At 44.2% G+C, this 21,655-nt stretch overlaps 1 protein-coding gene across 3 annotated transcripts in view; it reads left to right on the top strand.

Moving 5' to 3' along the window:
- paplna (papilin a, proteoglycan-like sulfated glycoprotein) overlaps positions 1 to 21,655 on the top strand; it is a 234,275-nt gene that overhangs the window by 205,490 nt on the left and 7,130 nt on the right. Inside the window, exons 21-25 of one of the 3 annotated variants that reach the window (XM_048537827.2) lie at positions 827 to 954; positions 6,339 to 6,614; positions 8,517 to 8,625; positions 10,006 to 10,166; positions 17,597 to 17,775. In XM_048537827.2, coding sequence (XP_048393784.1) covers positions 827 to 954; positions 6,339 to 6,614; positions 8,517 to 8,625; positions 10,006 to 10,166; positions 17,597 to 17,757 — 835 coding nt within the window. In that variant the 3' untranslated portion in view covers positions 17,758 to 17,775. The remainder of the gene's footprint in view (positions 1 to 826; positions 955 to 6,338; positions 6,615 to 8,516; positions 8,626 to 10,005; positions 10,167 to 17,596; positions 17,776 to 21,655) is intronic. The other 2 variants (XM_059649376.1, XM_059649377.1) reach the window with 2 other exon arrangements.

The raw sequence follows: 21,655 nt of genomic DNA, 5'->3' as shown, positions 1-21,655 counted from the left end.
AAAAACCGAAACAGCGGTGATTGCTGTAAATCAGGAACAAAAACAGAAGTTGCTGGAAAAGCACATCAGGGCTGGCAGCATCGGTGAAGTAAAGTCAGAGTTAATGTTTCGGTCCCAGTTCTGAGGAAGTGTCACCAGACCTGAAACATTAACACTGAGTTTTATTCACAGATGCTGCCAGACTTGCTGAGCTTTTCCAGCAATTTCAGTTTTTGTTAACATACTTTACGTATCCACTTTGTTATGACCATTCAGGATCGTATACATGGCAATCAAATCACCCCTCATTTTTCTAACTCCAGTGTAAATGAACTCGGCCTGACACCGGTATCCTCACTGTCTGTACTGAATGGGGAGTTATTGAGCATCACTAATTGTACACCTCAGCATATCTTAGAGTGAGAATTCACAACAGGGACTCAGAATGGAAATAAGAAGGGACCTGCTAGACTTCTGCAGCCATGAAGCACTCTGGAGAATAGATTATTGTAATGTACGAAGCATTCAGCAAGATCCTACAAATATGGTTATCTTTTAGAGACAGCAAGATGCAGAGCTGGATGAACACAGCAAGCCAAGCAGCATCATAGGAGCAGGAAAGCTGACGTTTTTGGGTTGAGACCTTCTGATGTTGGTTGAGGGATAAATGTTGGTTAGGGGATGGGTGGGAACTGTGCTGCACTCTGTGATAGGAGAGACCATAATATCTCTTGTGAATAATGGCATCTATGCCTATGCAGTTGTCCCTCAGCACTGTGCTGCAGGACAGGGGGATGTTCCTGCTGAACTGCTGGCTCCAGCCTGGTAACTTGTTCCTCACGTACAGACACAGACAGCAGCCCGATGGATCATTGCTAATCAGCTCGGTCCAGGATCAAGATGGTGGATTGTACACATGTCGAGCATCAAACAGACACAGTCAGGCATCTCGTCAGGTTCAGCTCAACATTCAAGGTACTGTCCGTCCATGTGTGTGTGTGTCTGAAAGAGCTGAGCTCCTGTGTGTTATGTTGTTAATGTTTAGGTGACCAGGGCCCACACTCTTCCAGTTTCACCAGTTGTTTGTGCAAATCACTTGTACAATACTATTCGTAGAACCTCGGATTAGAGCTATTCGGCCTCCATACTCTCACTCTGCCATACGTTCTCATTAGCCTTGATCATCGTGAATCTCTTTCTTGAATGTATCCACTGACTTGGCCACGACATGCTTCTGTGGTCAAGAATTCCATAGTTTCATCATGCTGTTGGGTAAATAATTCATGCTGCAACTGTACAAAAGGCTAGTGCGGCCTCATTTGGAATATTGCGTGCAGTTCTGGTCGCCCCATTACAGGAAGGATGTGGAAGCATTGGAAAAGGTGCAGAGGAGATTTACCAGGATGTTGCCTGGTCCGGAGCGCAGGCCCTATGAAGAAAGGCTGAGGGACTTGGGTCTGTGCTCATTGGAGAGAAGGAGGCTAAGAGGGAATTTAATAGAGACATACAAGATGATCAGAGGATTAGATAGGGTGGGCAGTGAGAGTCTTTTTCCGAGGATGATGACTTCAGCTTGTACAAAGGAGCATAGCTACAAATTGAGGGGTGAAAGATTTAAGACAGATGTCAGAGGCATATTCTTTACTCAGAGAGTAGTAAGGGTATGGAACGCCCTGCCTGCCAATGTAGTTAACTCAGCCACATTAGAGGCATTTAAACAGTCCTTGGATAAGCATATGGATAATGATGGGATAGTGTAGGGGGTGGGGCTTAGATTAGTTCGGCAGGTCGGCGCAACATTGAGGGCTGAAGGGCCTGTTCTGCGCTGTATTGCTCGATGCTCTATGTTCTTATCTCAGTCCTAAATAGCCTACCCCATATCCTGAGTCTGTGTCAACTGGTTCTAGACTTCTCAACCAGAGAAAGCATCATCGTTTCTGCATCCAGTCTGTCCAACCCTGTTAGAAGTTGGCATCAGACTTCAATCAGGTCAATCACCCTCTCATCCTTCAAAATTTTAGTCAGTACAGGCCCAGTCAAACCAGTCTCTCCTCATAGGACAATCCTTCCATCTTGGTATCAGCCAACTGAACTTCCACTGCATTCCCTCTGTGGCCTCCCTTGGGTATGAAGGCCCAAACTGTATGCAGTGCTCCAGATGTGGTTTCACCCAAGGCCCTACGTAACTGCAGTAAGGCATGCCTGGTTCCAAACTCTCATGCTCTTACGGTGAAGACCAGTGTACAATTTGCAGAGTTCTAATTGCCTATCTACTTTCATTGACTGGTGTACAAAGACAGCCAGGAATTTTTGTATCTTCACAGTTCCCAATATGTCACTATTTAAATACTGCTTTATCTTTTCACGCCAAAGTCATAGAGTCACAGAGATCTACAGCTCAGAAGAACACCCTTCAGCCCATGTTGTCTGCATCAGTCAAAAACAAGCACCCAATTATTCTAATCCCATAAAAACCAAAAGAAATGCGGATGCTGTAAATCAGGGACAAAAATGAAGTTGCTGGACAAGCTCAGCAGGTCTGGCAGCATCTGTGGAGGAGAAAACAGAGTGAACGTTTCCAGTCCAGTGACCCTTTCTCAGAACTGAGAGCTCAGTTGTGAGGAAGGGTCACTGGACTGGAAACGTTCACTCTGTTTACTCCTCCACATGTGCTGCCAGACGTGCTGAGCTTTTCCAGTAACTTTGTTTTTATTCTAATCCCATTTTCCAACACTTGGCCCATAGTTTTATATGCCTTGTTATCGCAATTTTACACTTAAATATTGCATAAATGTTTTGAGGGTATTGGCCTCTACCACTGTTACAGGTAGTGAGTTCCACCTTCTGGGTGAAAAAGTTTTTCCTCACATTCAGTCTTCACCTTCTGCCTTAATCTGTGTCCCCTAGTTTCTTCCTGTCTACCGTATATATAAAAACTCTTATAATTTTATTAATCATGCCCCCTCTCTGCTTCAAGGAAAACAGCGCCTGTCTGTTCAATCTCCTCTCTTCATAATTGAAACTGTCTAACCCAGGCAACATCCTGGTAATTCTCCTCTGCACCCTCTCCAGTGCTATCACATCCCTCCTATGGATTCCAGAATTGCACGGACACCAGCATTCCTAGCTCTAGCTGTGACATTCCTGTCGTTTTGAAATGCTCTGATAGCTTCAGTGCTTTCCCACTACCTTTGATATTTGATGTAAATACCACTGATTGTTGAAGTGACTGCACAGAATATTTCAAGGTAGCTTCCGTCATGCTAATCACATGCTAATATTCATGAATTGCAAAATACTTTATGGTATTTGCTAAAACTGCACTGATATTAATTCACACTTCTGCAAATTGTAGCTGCTGTCATTCACTCCAGTGTGATTTGTAGCTGTTTTGACTCTGTCAGCACATAATTTCCTTATTTAACAATAACCCTTGTGTTTTGTACAAACTTGTGCTCTTTGAGAAAGCTGACTATGTAGTGTAAGTGAGATTTACCCATTCTGCAAAGGGGAGATCGTATTAATCCAAAGCAAGGCTAACACACAGCAATATTTTCTGATTGGGATTCCCATCCACTGTTCCAGATTACCGCAGCCTGGGGTCATCCTCCACCAAAGGTGATCTGACCACTCTCAACCAAAAACGGATCTGCAAATAAAATGCAAACAGGAAGTGCTGGAGAACCTCTGACAGTATCTGTTGAGAGAGAGAAAACACAGATAATGTTTTGAGTTCAATATCACTCTTCTTCAGAACCAGCTCACTCTGTTTCTGTCCGTACATATGTGGTCACACCTGCTGAGTTTCTCCAACATTTTCATATTTTCATATTTTGCTTTAATTCTGCAAATAAAATGCTGATTCATGCTTATTTGCATGTGCCACCTTGTAAAGCTAGCTAACTGGAGTGTAGACACCTGCATCTGGGTGACTGTGTGTGTGTGTGTGTGTGTGTGTGTGTGTGTGTGCAGGGTGCTGGTATTTGTAATCTTGCTTTAATGTTGGTGTTCCCTTGTGGAGAAGGTGGCTGGGGAATGCAGGAATTGTGTTTCCTCTTCCAAATGAACTCTAATCCCTGACCACATCAAACATCATCATTCATCCCAAGTGGAATAGCCATCGATTAATCCATTTCCTATCACCCAGTGATATTGAGCTTTTCCTCTTGAATCTGTGGACTTCAGACAGAACTGCGAAATGGGCAGATAGAGTCCAATGCAAGAGCTGGGGAGTGATATCTGTTAGAAGGAATGATATGAGAATGGGAATGACATGTCTTGTACAAAATGCGGAGGAATGGAATTATTGTACAAAATGCGGAGGAATGGAATTATTGTACAAAATGCAGAGGAATGGAATTGTGGGAGATATAGCAGTTTGTGTCGGAAATTGGCTTGCTGAAAGAAGACAGAGGGTGATAGTTGATGGGAAATGTTCATCCTGGAGACCAGTTACTAGTGGTGTACCGCAAGGATCGGTGTTGGGTCCACTGCTGTTTGTCATTTTTATAAATGACCTGGATGAGGGCGTAGAAGGATGGGTTAGTAAATTTGCAGACGACACTAAGGTCGGTAGAGTTGTGGATAGTGACGAAGGATGCTGTAGGTTGCAGAGAGACATAGATAAGCTGCAGAGCTGGGCTGAGAAGTGGCAAATGGAGTTTAATGCAGACAAGTGTGAGGTGATGCACTTTGGTAGGAGTAACCGGAAGGCAAACTACAGAGCTAATGGTAAGATTCTTAGCAGTGTAGATGAGCAGAGAGATCTCAGTGTCCATGTACACAGATCCTTGAAAGTTGCCACCCAGGTTGACAGGGCTGTTAAGAAGGCATACAGTGTTTTAGCTTTTATTAATAGAGGGATCGAGTTCCGGAATCAAGAGGTTATGGTGAAGCTGTACAAAACTCTGGTGCGGCCGCACTTGGAGTATTGCGTACAGTTCTGGTCACCGCATTATAAGAAGGATGTGGAAGCTTTGGAAAGGGTGCAGAGGAGATTTACTAGGATGTTGCCTGGTATGGAGGGAAGGTCTTACAAGGAAAGGCTGAGGGACTTGAGGCTGTTTTCATTAGTGAGAAGAAGGTTGAGAGGTGACTTAATAGAAACATATAAAATAATCAGAGGGTTAGATAGGGTGGATAGGGAGTGCCTTTTTCCTAGGATGGTGACGGCGAACACGAGGGGGCATAGCTTTAAATTGAGGGGTGAAAGATATAGGACAGATGTCAGAGGTAGTTTCTTTACTCAGAGAGTAGTATGGGAATGGAATGCTCTGCCTGCAATGGTAGTAGATTCACCAACTTTAGGTACGTTTAAGTCGTCTTTGGACAAGCATTTGGACGTACATGGAATAGTGTAGATTAGATGGGCTTGAGATTGGTATGAGAAGTCGGCACAACATCGAGGGCCGAAGGGCCTGTACTGTGCTGTAATGTTCTATGTTCTATGTCTTAAAAAGGGATCAATGAGTAGAGACCCTAACTGTCCCTCTCAACTCTTTCAAGTTAGAGGTAATGAAACAGAGTTACTGGAGTTTGGAACAGAATATAAAGACCTACTACAAGAAGAACATAATTTAGTTGGAGAGGGTTCATAAAAGATTTACAAGGATATAACTGGGACTGGAGGGTTTAAGTTATAACGATAGGCTGGGACCACTTTCCACTGGACAGAGGGTAATTCATACGTGGAATAAACTGTCAGAGGAAGTTGTAGATGTAGGTTATAACATTTAAAAGACATTTAGACAGGCTCATAAATAAGAAGGATTTAGAGGGATATGGGCAAAATGCTGGCAAATAGGACTAATTTAGTTGGAGAACTTGGTAGGCATGGACGAGTTGGATTGAAGGGTATGTTTCCTGTATGACTGTATGACCAGGATGTTGTGGTTAAACTTCACAAATCACTGCTTAGGCCCCAGCTGGAATATTTTGGATGTGACACTTCAGAAAAGACGTCGGGCCTTTTGGAAAGGTGTAGAGCAGAGTTGCTACAATATTACCAGGGTGGGTACTTCGGTCAGAAAGAGATAGTGAAGACACTCAGATTACTGTCTTTGAAAGAGAGAATGTGTCCTGAGCAATTAGGGTTCCTTCCTTGGGATAGCGGTTTTTGGACTGACTGACTGACTGGCCCCCTCCTGTGCTTTCTGATTCTAGAACCCCGTCAATGTCTGACCACCCCCCTTTAATTGTAAACCATTTAGATTAATGCCTTGTACCCTTTTGTTTGGAAATGCTGGTGGATGATGTTTGAGAATTTGCTCAATGCTTTTAGATAATCTCGACTGGGTATCTCTGGGAATGTTGGGCTTTCTACCTTTGATTTGTCTCTTGTGCTGTTTCCTCATGTCCAGTTGCAGCTCACATCCGGCCTGTGTCTGTGATCGAGGCCTGGGTTGGTTTCTCAGCCCAGCTACCATGCCCGGCTGAAGAATGGCCAAGACCCCGGGTGTTCTGGGAGAGAGATGGCACCCGCATTGGACCAGCGGCCCAGCCCAGGCTCACTCAGCTGGATGACCAGTCTTTGCGCTTTACCTCAGTCATGCCCAGCGATGCAGGGGAATACGTTTGTGTCACCCAGAATACAGTGGGACTGCTGCAAAGAATGGTGGTGGAACTTAAGGTCAAAGGTTTTTAACGATGGTCAACTTTGCATTTCCAAGGCTGGTCGAACCGCGGGGAAATGGTTGTGAGCTTGTGCCATCTTGGTGTGAGAATGCTGTATTGAGAGTGCAGCCAGGCCAGGCTTTCTCCCTGTCATTATACAGATTGCCACTTCCATTAGCATGGCTCAGGCAGGTCCCACTCTAGATGGTGAGGCTGACTTTCCCACCTAGAGAGAGTGAGAGTACTGGCAGAAGTACTGTCTGTCTTTTTGGACCCATCAAATATGCATTTCTGCAGCATCTTTCAGTGAGTGAGGATGCAACACACGGTGAATGAAGTCCTTCAGAGGTGTCGTACTGTAGGAAGCCTGAGGGTTAGTCCGTGAAAAGCAAGATCCCACCAAAAAGCAATATGATGATAACCAGAAAGCAATATGACAATAACCAGAAAGTCTCTTGTTCCTGTCAACCAAAAATTGCTCTGTTGCCTGAAACAGTGTGATGGGACCATTGACCTAGACCTGAGGTGGTGTCTTAATTTCATGGTGTGGATCAGGACTCCTGTCCACCAAAGTCTCTCTTTCACTGAGTGAGGTTAAGCTTACTCAATGTCAATATCTTCACTCTGTATTGTTCAAAACTGACCTCAGAAACTGCTGGAAAAACACAGTAATACCACAGAAAGCCAGGGGACCAAGAGCATAGAATTAACCAATTCCTTCCGTGGCTCCAGTTGTCCCAATGTGAATCAAAACCAAGCCGGGCCCAGAAAAGTGCCTGTTTAATAAAGGTCAAACATGAGTAATAAGGCTCTTTTGAAACATGTGCATAGCACCCGCAACTGATCCATGGAGGGTAGGTTCCAAATTGATTTTGTGGAATTAGTTTCATTAAAGCATGTTAATCTTTGTTAGTTTTATGTAGTACAGCAAGGAACATCGCCACAGCTCCGGATTCAAAATCCACACCAGGACTTAGTGACAGTGGAAGGTGCATTTGTAGTATGGTCAAACAGGTTGATTGTCAGTCTGAAGACACTGACAATATACCTGATAACAGGAGGTAGGCGGCTGAGTTTTCTAGTCAGCCGTCCTGCACAAGGCAAGAGCAAAGTGTTGTTTACCCATAAGCTTGGACCAACCAGTGGAGGTCCGTGATCCAACACTCAAACAAGGATGAGGAACGGAGCCAGTCACATACACCCAGACCAGGTATGAAAGGTCCTTGCAGTTCATGACATTTTATCACAAATTTTAGCCTGACTTTATTGGGTTAGTGGCTTCATGTGGTTGGGGCCATGGTGCGCTGACTGTTCAACGTGGACTTATTATCATTATGTCTATATTTGTCCTCCCTGTCCTAGAACCCACGTCCAGATGGTTGGTACTGGGGGAAGGTAGTGTGTTGGCATATACAGGACTTTCTGACGTGTATGTACTTTACCTCCCCCCCCTCCCCCCCCCACCGCCACCGCCCCCCAACCCCTGTCAGGTGCCCAGGGGCGGTGTCATACTGTTCGGAACGTTGTGATTCCTCACAAGATAGCTTCTGTTAATCACATTCCTTCAGGCCCTAGCAGTGACCTTGGAAATGGTGTGAGGGAGCATTCCCTTTGCTTTCTTGCAGTGTGCTTTATTCCAAGGGACTAGAGCTTTTCTCCAACTTGTATCCCTCCCTGAGTGTCAGAAAAAGTTGCTGCTGCTCTCTGTCACAGTCTTGTGGTTGTCTCCTGCAGTGTGATGTTCTTTCTCTGAGGACTCTGTGAGGTTTTAAGACAGGACCATTTTGGACAGTGGTGCATGGGAAGGCACTATCTTGGGGATACTGCTGATGCTCACCTTCCTCCTTCTCCTCAGTGCAAGAGAGATTACAAATAAAACACACCATGTCTTTAACAAGTCATAAGTTGAGTTTTGTCTTCACCAGGAGAACTGAAGATCATAGGACCACCTCAGGATCTACATGTAGCCTTAAGGGGAACAGCAGAGTTTCCGTGTGTGGTATCTTCTTCCAATGCTAATGTACAGTGGACAAGGTAGGTAAAGTATATGTAATAAACTACAACCCAGCTGCCTTAAACCTATTACCTCTAGAGTCACAAATTTACACAGCACAGAAAATTACCCTTCAGTCTAACACATTTGTGCTGACCAGTCATCCCAATCTAACCTAGTCTCATTTGTCAACATTTGGTTCATGTCCTTCTCAGCCCTTCCTATTCATGTACCTATCCAGTTGCCTTTTAAATGTTGTAATTGCACCCACATCCACAATCTCCTCTGGCAGCTTGTCCATATGTGCACCACGCTCTATGTGAAAAAGTTTCCCTCAGGTTCTTTATAAATCATTCCCCTCTCACCATAAACTTAAGTCCTCTGGCTTCAAACTCCCCTACCCTAGGAAAAAGATCTTGGCTATTCATCTGATCTATGCCCATCATGATTTTGTAAACCTCTATAAGGTCACCCCTCAACACCTACTCTACAGGGGAAAAGTCCTAGCCTATCCAGCTTTTCTTTATAACACACACTCTCCAGGCCAGGCAACCTCCTTTTGAATCTCTCTGCACCCTTTCCAGTTTAATAACATCTTTCCTGTGGCAGAGCAAATGGAATTGTATGCAGTACTCCAACTTAGCCTCACCTATGTCTTGTACAGCTGCAACCTGATGTCCCAACTCCTGTACTCATTACTCTGACCAATGAAGGCAAACATGCCAAATGCTGCCTTCACCACGCTCTCTATCCGTAATGCTTCTTTCAAGGAACCATGTACCTGCACTCTGGATGCCAACCACATTACAATCGCCTGGTCAGTAGTTTGTTGCATCTGATCCTGCACACTCTTTCCTACATTACAACAGCGAACACATTGCCAACAAAGTGCTAGGTTGGTTGTCAAAGATTTTGGTGTAGCCAAGGTCATGGAAATCACTATATAAATATAAGGTTTATTTTGTCACTCACAGTGAATCCTTCACCACGAGGGATCCCATGAGTGAATCAGAGTCAATGATCATCAACAGAAGTCTGCATTTATTTCATCTATTGTTCAAACAAACTGTTCATGCTTCTCCTGGTCTTCTCCTCTTCCTCCTCTCCTCCTCTCCTCCACAAAAGTGACTGGTCCATGCATTTATACAGCACAGAAACAGACCCTTCTAACTTGTTCATGCTGACAAAACATCCCAAACTGACCTAGATCCTCTAAACCCTTCCTATTCATGTACCCATCCAGATGCCTTTCAAATGTTCTAATTGCATCTACCTCCTCTGGCAGCTCATTCCATACACGCACGACCCTCTGTGATGTTGTGTATAATGATTAGAGTATGCTAATAAATAGAGGTGGAAGTAGTGGGAAATATTTGCTGAAAAACAGTACAATTACTGAGCTAGTTGTCGTTGTTTAACAGGAATGGAATCCCCCTCCGAACAGATGGGGAGCATATCTACATTTCCCCAGATGGTATTTTGACTTTGCACAATGTCCAGTTGGAAGATTCTGGGACTTACACCTGCAATGTGTACAGCGGCTCTCACTCAGTTAGTGCCAGTGCTGAATTGACTGTCACATGTGAGTAAAACAGAAGATGATAACAGCTCCAATCACATGGGGTTAATTTTACAAATGTATCACAAAATCATGTTCCCCCTCCCCCAACTCTTGGTCCAGATTTTGCAAAGCAATTGATTGTCTTTTAAATACACACGGTAATTCAAGTGACTACGGATAGCTACTGAATTGCAATAAACTACAGCATCTCCTGATCAAGGGTATCGAGGGAATTGTGGAAATCCTAAATCAGTGTGTGTTATCTCTGCAGTTATTTCCAAGGTGCAGAGCTGATACCATCACCACATTACTGAAATCTGGAACTGTAGCAGATTGCAAGACAACATAATTATTTTGCTTTCCAGCTTCAGGACCCTGATCTGGGTGATAGTAGGTCCTGAACATTGTCACACCATCCCTACTGGGTGCCTCCTGTGCCAGTTGCTGACTTCTGCTACTGGGAGAAATGGTGCTCCTGAAGCAGGGACAAGATCTCAGGTGTTTGGACAGAGACGTCAATATTTAGGGAGCCCGGAAGTGGATCTCTTTGTGGGGAGGACTTGTTGAGGTTGTGATGTCCATTTGCCCCAGTAGGCAACCTCCACCCTGACTAGCACCTCCAGGTAGCTGACGGTCACCCCCTGTGGTGTAGTGTTAGTCCCATACAAACAGCTATGATTTGGACTTTTAATCCTGCAAATGGAGCTGGAGCTGGATGAACTTCGGATCATTCAGGAGGCTGAGGGGGTGATAGAGAAGAGCTATAAGGAGGTGTACCCAAGGTACAGAAAAAGGAATAGGCAGATAGTGCAGGGATCCCCTGTGGCAGTTCCCCTCAATAACAAGTATACCGTTTTGGATACTGTTGAGGGGGGGAATGTCTTACCGGGGTAATCCATGGGGTGCAGGTCTCTGGCATAGAATCTGTCCCTGTTTCTCAGAAGGGAAGGGGGGGAAAGGAGAAGAGCATTAGTCATTGGGGACTCTGTAGTTAGGGTGAACAGATAGGAGATTCTGTGGGAACGAGAGAGACTCGTGGTTGGTGTGTTGCCTCCTAGGTGCCAGGGTCCATAATGTCTCAAATCGTGTTTTTGGGATCCTTAAGGGGGAGGCATAGCAGCCCCAAGTCGTGACCCACATAGGCACCAATGACATAGGTAGGAAAAGGGATGGGGATGTAAGGCAGAAATTCAAGGAGCTAGGGTGAAAGCTTAGAGCTAGAACAAACAGAGTTGTTATCTCTGGTTTGTTACCTGTACCACATGCTAGTGAGGCGAGGAATAGGGAGAGAGAGCAGTTGAACACGTGGCTTCAGGGATGGTGCAGGAGAGAGGGATTCAGATACCTGGATAATTAGGGCTCATTCTGGGGTAAGTGGGACCCCAACAAATGGAACCTGAACCAGAGGGGTACCAATATCGTGGGGGGAAGATTTGCTAATACTCTTTGGGAGGGTTTAAACTAATTCAGCAGGAGGATGGGAACCTGAATTGTAGCTCCAGTGTACAGGAGATTGAGAGTAGTGAGGTTTCAAGGTTGCAGGAGTGTACCAGCACGCAGTAACATGGTTTGAAGGATCTACTTCAATACCAGGAGCATCCGGAATAAAGTGGGTGAACTTGCAGCATGGGTTGGTACCTGGGACTTTGATGTTGTCGCCATTTCGGAGACATGGATAGAGCATGCTTCAGGAATGGTTGTTGCAGGTTCTGGGGTTTAGATGTTTCAGTAAGATCAGGGAAGGTGGTAAAAGAGGAGGAGGTGTGGCATTGTTAGTCAAGGACAGTATTACAGTGGCAGAAAGGACGTTTGCTGAGGACTCGTCTACTGAGGTAGTATGGGCTGAGGTTAGAAACAGGAAAGGAGAGGTCACCCCGTTGGGAGTTTTCTATATGCCTCTGAAAAATTCCAGCAATGTAGAAGAAAGGATTGCAAAATTGTTTCTGGATAGGAGCAGAAGTAACAGGGTATTTGTTATGGGAGACTTTAACTTTCCAAGTATTGACTGAAAACGCTATAGTTTGAGTACTTTAGATGGGTCAGTTCTTGTCCACTGTGTGCAGGAGGGTTTCCTGATACAGTATGTAGATAGGCCAACAAGAGGTGAGGCCACATTGGACTTGGTACTGGGTAATGAACCAGGCCAGGTGTTAGATTTGGAGATGGGTGAGCCTTTGGTGTTAGTGACCATAATTTGGTTACATTTACTTTAGCGATGGAAAAGGATTGGTATATACTGCAGGGCAAGAGTTATAGCTGGGGGAAAGGCAATTATGAGGCGATTAGGCAAGATATAGGATGCATAGGATGGGGAAAGAAACTGCAGGGGCTGGGCACAATTGAAATGTGGAGCTTGTTCAAGGAACAGCTACTGTGTGTCCTTGATAAGTACGTACCTGTCAGGCAGGCAGGAAGCGGTTGAGCAAGGGAACCGTGGTTTAGTAAAGAAGTTGAATCTCTTATCAAGAGGAAGAAGAAGGCTGATGGAAAGATGAGGCGTGAAGGCCTAGTTAAGGCGCTTGAGAGTTACAAGTCAAACAGGAAGGACCTAAAAAGAAAGCTAAGAAGAGCTAGGAGGGGACATGAGAAGTCTTTTGGCAGGTAGGATCAAGGAAAAGCCTAAAGCGAGGAATAAAAGAATGACTAGAGTAACAGGAATACAGAGTACTGAGCTAATAGTGAGATTCTTGGTAGTGTGGATGAGCAGAGAGATCTGTGTCCATGTGCATAGATCCCTGAAAGTTGCCAACCAGGTTGATAGGGTTGTTAAGAAGGCGTGCATTGTGTTAGGTTTTATTGGCAGAGGGATTGAGTTTCGGAGCCATGAGGTCATGTTGCAGCTGTACAAAACTAGTGCGACCACACTTGAGTATTGCGTACAGTTCTGGTCGCTGCATTATAGGAAGGAAGTGGAAGCTTGGAAAGGGTGCAGAGGAAATTTAGCAGGATATTGCCTGGGATGGAGGGAAGATCTTATGAGGAAAGGCTGAGGGACTTGAGGCTGTTTTCGTTTGAGAGAAGGTGGTTAAGGGGCAACTTAATAGAGACATACAAGATGATCAGAGGATTAGATGGAGTGGACAGTGAGAGCCTTTTTCCTTGGATGGTGATGGCGAGCACGAGGGGACAGGGCTTTAAATGGAGGGGTAATAGATATAGTACAGAAGTCAGAAGTAGGTTCTTTACTCAGAGTAGTAAGGGCGTGGAATGACTGCCTGCAACAGTAGTAGATTGGCCAACTTTAAGGGCATTTAAATGGTCATTGGATAAACATATAGATGATAATGGAATAGTGTAGGTTAGATGGATTTCAGATTGGTTTCACAGGTTGGCATAACATCGAGGGCTGAAGGGCCCGTACTGCACTGTAATGTTCTGTGTTCTATATTTCACTGACTCCATTGCCTGTCTAGAGCCTGGAAAATTTCCACTCACTACACTGGTACACAAGTGACTGAATCCATCCGAGGTTTCAGCAATGTTCAAATTCACCTCAGTCCTTAGCTGAGGAAAACCAACAAAGGTGCTGGCTACCTTGCCATACACCCACACTGGCACACGAGGAAATCAAGACAAGTTGCCAAAATCTCACCAGACCACAGCTGCTCTCTCATGAGAGGGAGCGAGAGTTGGGGGTGGGATGGTGGTTACTGTTGGTGATTTAACCTGAAGGCCACCAAATGTCAGGTGAAGGGAAGAGGTTAAAAAGGAAGAGTCCCTCAAGGTTTATGGTGTGTTAGGTTTTATTGGTAGAGAGATTGAGTTCCGGAGCTGTGATGTCATGCTGCAACTGTACAAAACGCTAGTGCGGCCTCACTTGGAATATTGCGTGCAGTTCTGGTCGCTCCATTACAGGAAGGATGTGGAAGCATTGGAAAAGGTGCAGAGGAGATTTACCAGGATGTTGCCTGGTCCGGAGCGCAGGCCCTATGAAGAAAGGCTGAGGGACTTGGGTCTGTGCTCATTGGAGAGAAGGAGGCTAAGAGGGAATTTAATAGAGACATACAAGATGATCAGAGGATTAGATAGGGTGGGCAGTGAGAGTCTTTTTCCGAGGATGATGACTTCAGCTTGTACAAGGGGGACATGGCTACAAATTGAGGGGTGATAGATTTGAGACAGATGTCAGAGGCAGGTTCTTTACTCAGAGAGTGGGAAGGGTGTGGAACACCCTGCCTGCCAATATAGTTAACTCAGCCACAGTAGAGGCATTTAAACAGTCCTTGGATAAGCATATGGATAATGATGGGATAGTGTAGGGGGTGGGGCTTAGATTAGTTCACAGGTCGGCGCAACATCGAGGACCGAAGGGCCTGTTCTGCGCTGTATTGTTCTACGGTACCCTCAGGTGGTGATAGGAACTGAACCCATGCTGTTGGCGTCGCAGCAAACCGAACTAACCCAATTTGTCAGTGAATACAGGCTCGAATAGTCCAGGGCCATTTGAAGGTAAATAATCTTACCTTACTGTACATAGGGGGAAGCAAGCATTAAAGAATTAAATAAATGTGGTGTTGTTGGTAAAAGAAATTGAACTCTGCATTTCACAGGTTCCACTGCAGTCCTTTTCTTGAAACAGGTGTTTTTAGTCTAAAGATGCAGAAACGATTATAACCAAGTCACAAATGTTAGTTCACCTTTTGCCTACTCATTAGCTGGATATATTAAGTCATAACTAGAAAAATCTGAAGGAACAAAATGTGGAGGAATGGAATTGTGGGAGATATAGCAGTTTGGATCGGAAATTGGCTTGCTGAAAGAAGACCGAGGGTGATAGTTGATGGGAAATGTTCATCCTGGAGACCAGTTACTAGTGGTGTACCGCAAGGATCGGTGTTGGGTCCACTGCTGTTTGTCATTTTTATAAGTGACCTGGATGAGGGCGTAGAAGGATGGGTTAGTAAATTTGCAGACGACACTAAGGTCAGTGGAGTTGTGGATAGTGACGAAGGATGCTGCAGGTTGCAGAGAGACATAGATACGCTGCAGAGCTGGGCTGAGAGGTGGCAAATGGAGTTTAATGCAGACAAGTGTGAGGTGATGCACTTTGGTAGGAGTAACCAGAAGGCAAAGTACAGGGCTAATGGTAAGATTCTTAGCAGTGTAGATGAGCAGAGAGATCTCGGTGTCCATGTCCACAGATCCTTGAAAGTTGCCACCCAGGTTGACAGGGCTGTTAAGAAGGCATACAGTGTTTTAGTGATAATGGGAACTGCAGATGCTGGAGAATCCAAGATAATAAAATGTGAGGCTGGATGAACACAGCAGGCTATGCCTAACCTGAAGAAGTTACCCTCCTCCCTCTGGACCAACCTCAGGGAATCTCTCTCCCATTGCAACTCTCTTGTAATCTCTTCAGCCTTGAAACTGCTCGACCATGTCCTGAAGACTCTCCTCTCCACCTATCTTCTTTTCTCTCCATCTTCGGTCCACCTCCCCCTCTCTCCCTATTTATTCCAGAACCCTCACCCTATCCCCCTCTCTGATGAAGGGTCTAGGCCCGAAACGTCAGCTTTTGTGCTCCTGAGATGCTGCTGGGCCTGCTGTGTTCATCCAGCCTCACATTTTATTATACAGTGTTTTAGCTTTTATTAATAGAGGGATCAAGTTCCGGAACCAAGAGGTTATGGTGAAGCTGTACAAAACTCTGGTACGGCCACACTTGGAGTATTGTGTATAGTTCTGGTCACCGCATTATAAGAAGGATGTGGAAGCTTTGGAAAGGGTGCAGAGGAGATTTACTAGGATGTTGCCTGGTATGGAGGGAAGGTCTTATGAGGAAAGGCTGAGGGACTTGAGGCTGTTGTCATTGGAGAGAGGAAGGTTGCGAGGTGACTTAATTGAGACATATAAAATAATCAGGGTTAGATAGGGTGGATAGGGAGAGCCTTTTTCCTAGGATGGTGATGGCGAACACGAGGGGGCATAGCTTTAAATTGAGGGGTGAAAGATATAGGACAGATGTCGGAGGTAGGTTCTTTACTCAGAGAGTAGTAAGGGAATGGAACGCTTTGCCTGCAACGGTAGTAGATTCGCCAACTTTAGGTACATTTAAGTCGTCATTGGACAAGCATATGGACGTATATGGAATAGTGTAGGTTAGATGGGCTTGAGATCGGTATGACAGGTCGGCACAACATCGAGGGCCAAAAGGCCTGTACTGTGCTGTAATGTTCTATGCTATGAACAAATTATGTACCTGGTAAAGAGAAATTTCTGAAATAGGTCGGGATTCTCAGTGATGAGGATTTTATATCCAGTTCATTCAAGTCGTAATGTGAATGCGATTTGGCACAAAGTCAGTGCCTTTGTTGAAGATGTGAATTTGTAATCATATGTTTGGATTAGAAAGCATGAGGGAATAGGGGATAATCCCAGTTGATAACAACCATGCAATTGAAAATTACTCTAATTTTACTCCTTACACAACCCAAGCTGTTCCCAGTCATAATTATATCGAGGGCTATTGCAGGCTTCAGCGAGACATTGACAGAATGCACAGCTGGGCTGAGAAATGGCAGATGGAGTTCAACCTGGATAAATGCGAAGTGATGCATTTTGGAAGGTCGAACTTAATTGCTGAATATAGGATTAAAGGCAGGATTCTCGGCAGTGTGGAGGAACAGCGGGATCTTTGTGTTCAAGTGCATAGCTCCCTCAAAGTTGCCACCCAGGTGGATAAGGTTGTTAAGAAAGCATATGGTGTTTTGGCTTTCATTAACAGGGGCATCGAGTTTAAGAGCCACGAGGTTATGCTGCAGCTCTACAAAACCCTGGTAAGACCACACTTGGAATATTGTGTCCAGTTCTGGTCGCCCTATTATAGGAAAGATGTGGAGGCTTTGGAGAGGGTGCAAAGGAGGTTTACCAGGATGCTGCCTGGACTGGAGGGCTTGTCTTACAAGGAGAGGTTGACCGAGCTCGGACTTTTCTCTCTGGAGAGAAGGGGGAAGAGAGGTGACCTGATTGAGGTGTACAAGGTAATGAGAGGCATGGATAGAGTCGATAGCCAGAGACTTTTCCCCAGGGCAGAATTGACTGCCACGAGGGGGTCATAGTTTTACGGTGTTAGGAGGAAGTTATAGAGGAGACGTCAGAGGGAGGTTCTTCACCCAGAGAGTTGTGAGCGCATGGAATAGTTTACCAGTGGTAGTCGTGGAAGTGGAGTCATTATTGACATTCAAGCGCCTGCTGGACATGCACATGGACAGCAGTGAATTGAGGGGAATGTAGGTTAGGTTATTTTATTTTTGGATTAGGAATATTCCACAGCACAACATCGTGGGCCTAAGGGCCTGTACTGTGCTGTACTTTTCTATATATTAATAATTAATAGTGAACTGAAAATCAATTTCAGCACGTGGTACATAACTCTGAAATGGACACGGTTGGATGGATTCTCAGGTTTTTGTTACAGTCGTAGGTGTTTTTAACGTGATGGTTTTTTTCAGCCCCGGAACCAGAGCTGCAGTTGACAGACCATGATTCATCGTGTGTGGATCAGCCAGAACTGGCTAATTGTGATCTGATAGTACAGGCCAATCTCTGCTCCAATCAGTACTACTCCAGCTTCTGCTGTTCAAGCTGCTCGAAGCCACGGTCAGAGGGCTAATGATGGTGTGGGTCTCAGGTGATAGCTACCATTTCTCTTTCTCTCTCTGTTGCTTGGGTGAGCTGATTAACAGATGTTTTCAGGCAATCCCTTAGAAGTTGTGATTATCTGGTTGGTGATATAACTAACTAAAGGAAAGTAGACATTTGACTGTTGCTGTTTCTACTTTGAGATTGGTGGCCATGTTTAGCATGTAGTAAATTAGAGACCCCTCATTAAAACACAATGTGCATGAGTTAATAATCAAGTCATCTGTAGCACCCAACTACGAGCACAGTAGGAGATAAATAAATCAAATGTTTTAATTCCATCACATATAACCTCATTGTCCTCTCCTTCTTTACACTGGATTGAGGTGGGAATTCAGGCACTAGATTGTTTTGTATTACCCCTTTTTGCCTCAGACCCAAGAGTGAGATGAATTTTAGTTTGGAAAGTTCCTCAGTTTTGTCTCCCTATTTGTCAAATAGTCGATACTCAAGAAATGTCAAAGTAGCAACTAAATATGTGTTTAGAACGAGAATATTTGAAATTAGGGGCATCACGTAGGGTCAGACTGTAGGTCATTCAGCACCTGAACACTGCTCAGCCATTCACAAAGACCATAGTTAATCAAGATATTAGGACCTCAACTCCCTTTTCCTGCCTGTCCCTGAGCTCCCTCATTTATCAGATAACTAACTCAACCTTAAATATATTCAGTGAGCCAGCCTCTCAACCCTCAGAAGAAATTTCCCCTCATCTCCACCTTCAAGGAGGATCTTTTATTTTTAAACTGTGCCCCATTAGTTCCAGATCCCCTACACAATGGGAAAAACTTCTCCATATTCATCCTGTCAAACTCCCACAATCTTAGATTCAACTTCTTATTCTTCTAAACCCTACCAAGGTCCAACCAACAGAATCTTTCATCGAAGACAACTCCTGTTTGGAGTACCACTCCTCTGCTCTTTCACAAGTCTGCAAACTTTTACAAAATGTAACAGTTCTGAACCCACAAATCTATCAGCATTTGAAGCATAAAGAGTTTTGTCAATGTGTAAAATATGGTTAACTTTTTGTTTCCTTCGAGACCCCCATGTCTGACATTTTGCTTTCCTACGAAGCCTTTTTCTTCCTTGTGCTCATTTCCAGTGGATCATTTAATCAGAGGTCTGCCATGCCAGATTTTTTTTAAATTGGTAGGAATCAGCGTACAGAATTGCCTGGAAATGCCCTCTTTCCGTTGACTTGATGCTTTTACTAGATACCTTCAAGTGCTTTCGCTTTTATCCAGTTGTACTAACAACATTTAGTTAATGAGCACTGCTGGTGTGTTTTATTAAGTGCCTCCTTGTAGGGCATTCTCTCCCAAATTAATTCAGTAATCCTGATGAATCTGCTGCAACTTTAACTCTCAACCTCTGAAAGACAAGCTTACAATGTAATTTGCAAAGTACAACTTCTAATAAATCATGTTAATTTATGGGAATAAACAGAATAAGATTATTTCTAAATTCCAATTACAATATATACTACAAATGAACTAATGCAGACAGAACTGTGGTTGGGGCGGCACGGCACGGTGGCTCAATGGTTAGCACTGCAGCCTCACAGCACCAGGGACCCAGGTTGTGGGTTTCCTCCGCGTGCTCCGGTTTCCTCCCACAGTCCAAAGATGTGCAGGTTACGTGGATTGGCCATGCTAAATTGCCCGTAGTGTTCAGGGGTATGTGGGTTACATGGGGATAGGTCTGGGTGGGATGCTTCAAAGAGCGGTGTGGATTTGTTGGGCTGAAGGGCCTGTTTCCACACTGTAGGGAATCTACTCTAATGGCAATTTAAAAACAAAATACTGAAGATTTTCTGAAGAAGGGTCTAGGCCCGAAACATCAGCCTTCCTGCTCCTCTGATCTTGCTTGGCCTGCTTTGTTCATCCAGCACTACATCTTGTTATCTCTAATCCATTCATATTTGTTATTTAACATTGTAAAGCATGATGAGTCATCTAATCTGAATCTAAACAGGTTTGTTTTACAGAATATAGTGCATTGCTGGCTGAGAGATCTATCCAATTGGTCTTAGTTCCCTGCTCTTATCCTCACTGCCCCCACAGAAAATATTTACCTGAATCCTTTTCAGAAGTAACTGCAAAATTAGCTTTTTGGGATGAGAACAACTTGCTGTGTAGTTTCCTCATTTCCCTTAGTTTGTTTGTTAATCTGTCACTGACACTTCTGCCACTGGATGTTCCAGCAGCAACTCACTCATAATTTTTAGTTAAGGCCTTGGAGACATGTGTTCAAGTGAGAGATCTAGAACTGGACACAGTCCTTTCGCTGTGCTCGAGCCTGTATATTATAACTCATTTGCATAATTTGGATTTTTGTATCCTACTGTATGGCCCACCACTCCCTCAACAACAAATCCAACTGTTTTAAAAGAGCCTGATCAACTTCTGCTGCGACCTCAAAAGGCTTCATACCTGACCCCCAGATCCCTGCTCCTGTAGCCATTTTAAAACTGGGATGAAAATATAAGCTACAAAATGCATCAGTTCATAACTGCCTGAATTAAACTGATGTCTGACCATCTCAATGAGCTTCAAAGTACAATGGGCCACTTCGCAGTTGCAGATCAATCCTAAATTGAACTAATGCTATTTTTTAAATACCAAGAAAAACAGGAATAGGAGTAGGCTGTAGGGTTCTGCAGTAGGTTGAGCCTTCAACACCATTCAACAGGATTCCTGCCCTTTTCCCAAAACCCTCGACTCCCTGGCTGATCAACAATCTGTCTTAGCCTTAAATATACACAAGGACTCTGTTCCCACAAGCTGTTTTTGGTGAGGAGTTTCAAAGACTCTCAACCCTCAGAAGAAGTTCCTCTTCATCTCAGTCTTAAATTGGGGCACCTTAATTCTGAGATCATGTCCCCTGGTTCTAGACTCACCCATGAAGGGAAACATCCTCTCAAGCTCCTTAAGAATTCTATATGAGAATCACCCTTCCTCAAAATTCCAGTGACTAGGGGTCCCAAAGTATTTAGCCTTTGCTTCTAAGACAATCCCTCCATACCCGGGATCATTTTGTGAACCTTCTCCGAATTGCCTCCAACGAAATGATATCTTTCTTAAAGGGACCAAAACTGCTCACAGTACTCCAGATGTGGACTCACCAGTATCTTGCACAGTTGCAGTAAAACATCCCTGCTCATGTATTCCCTTGAAATAAGGGCCAGTATTTCATTAGCCTTCCTGATTCCCTGATGCACCTGTGTGCGAGTTTTGTGTTTTGTTTACAAGTCACCTCAATTGCTTTGTGTTGAAGTTTTCTGTTCTTCCCTTCCAAAATGAACTTCAACTTTTTCAACTTTTTGCCCACTCACCAAACCTATTTTTGGTGTCACCTACAGATTTGGCTACAATACATTCACACCCTTCCGCCAAGTCATTAATATATATTGTGAACAGTTGCAGTTCCCATACTGATCCCTGTGGAACCCCACTGGTCACAGATCACCAATGAAAAAGATCCCATTATCCTCATGTACATTGTTTCCTCCTCATTAACCAATTTCCTATCCACAACAAAATACTATGACCAATACTATTGGTTAACTTAGGGCTTAGCCTTTCGTGAGTACGTTCTCTTCAGAAGTCCAAATACAACACACCTACTCATTCCCAAATTAGACAACTTTCCAATTGTGCTACTACTTCCTTAATAATTGATACCACTATTTTCCCCAATAATAGATGTTCAGCTGATTGGTCTATGGTTCCCTGCTTTTGCTTCCCTTCCTTTTGAGTAGGGGTTCCACAATGACAGTTTGTCTGTTCTGATACTTCACCATATTTAAAGGATTTTTGGAAATTTATAGCTGATATATTCACTATTTTTCTGGCTACCTCTTTTAG

This window comes from Stegostoma tigrinum, chromosome 10 (genome assembly GCF_030684315.1).
Source record: "Stegostoma tigrinum isolate sSteTig4 chromosome 10, sSteTig4.hap1, whole genome shotgun sequence".
Taxonomy (NCBI): domain Eukaryota; kingdom Metazoa; phylum Chordata; class Chondrichthyes; order Orectolobiformes; family Stegostomatidae; genus Stegostoma; species Stegostoma tigrinum.
The sequence above is the reverse complement of the archived record's forward strand: the minus strand, read 5'-3'. Positions and strand labels throughout refer to the sequence as shown.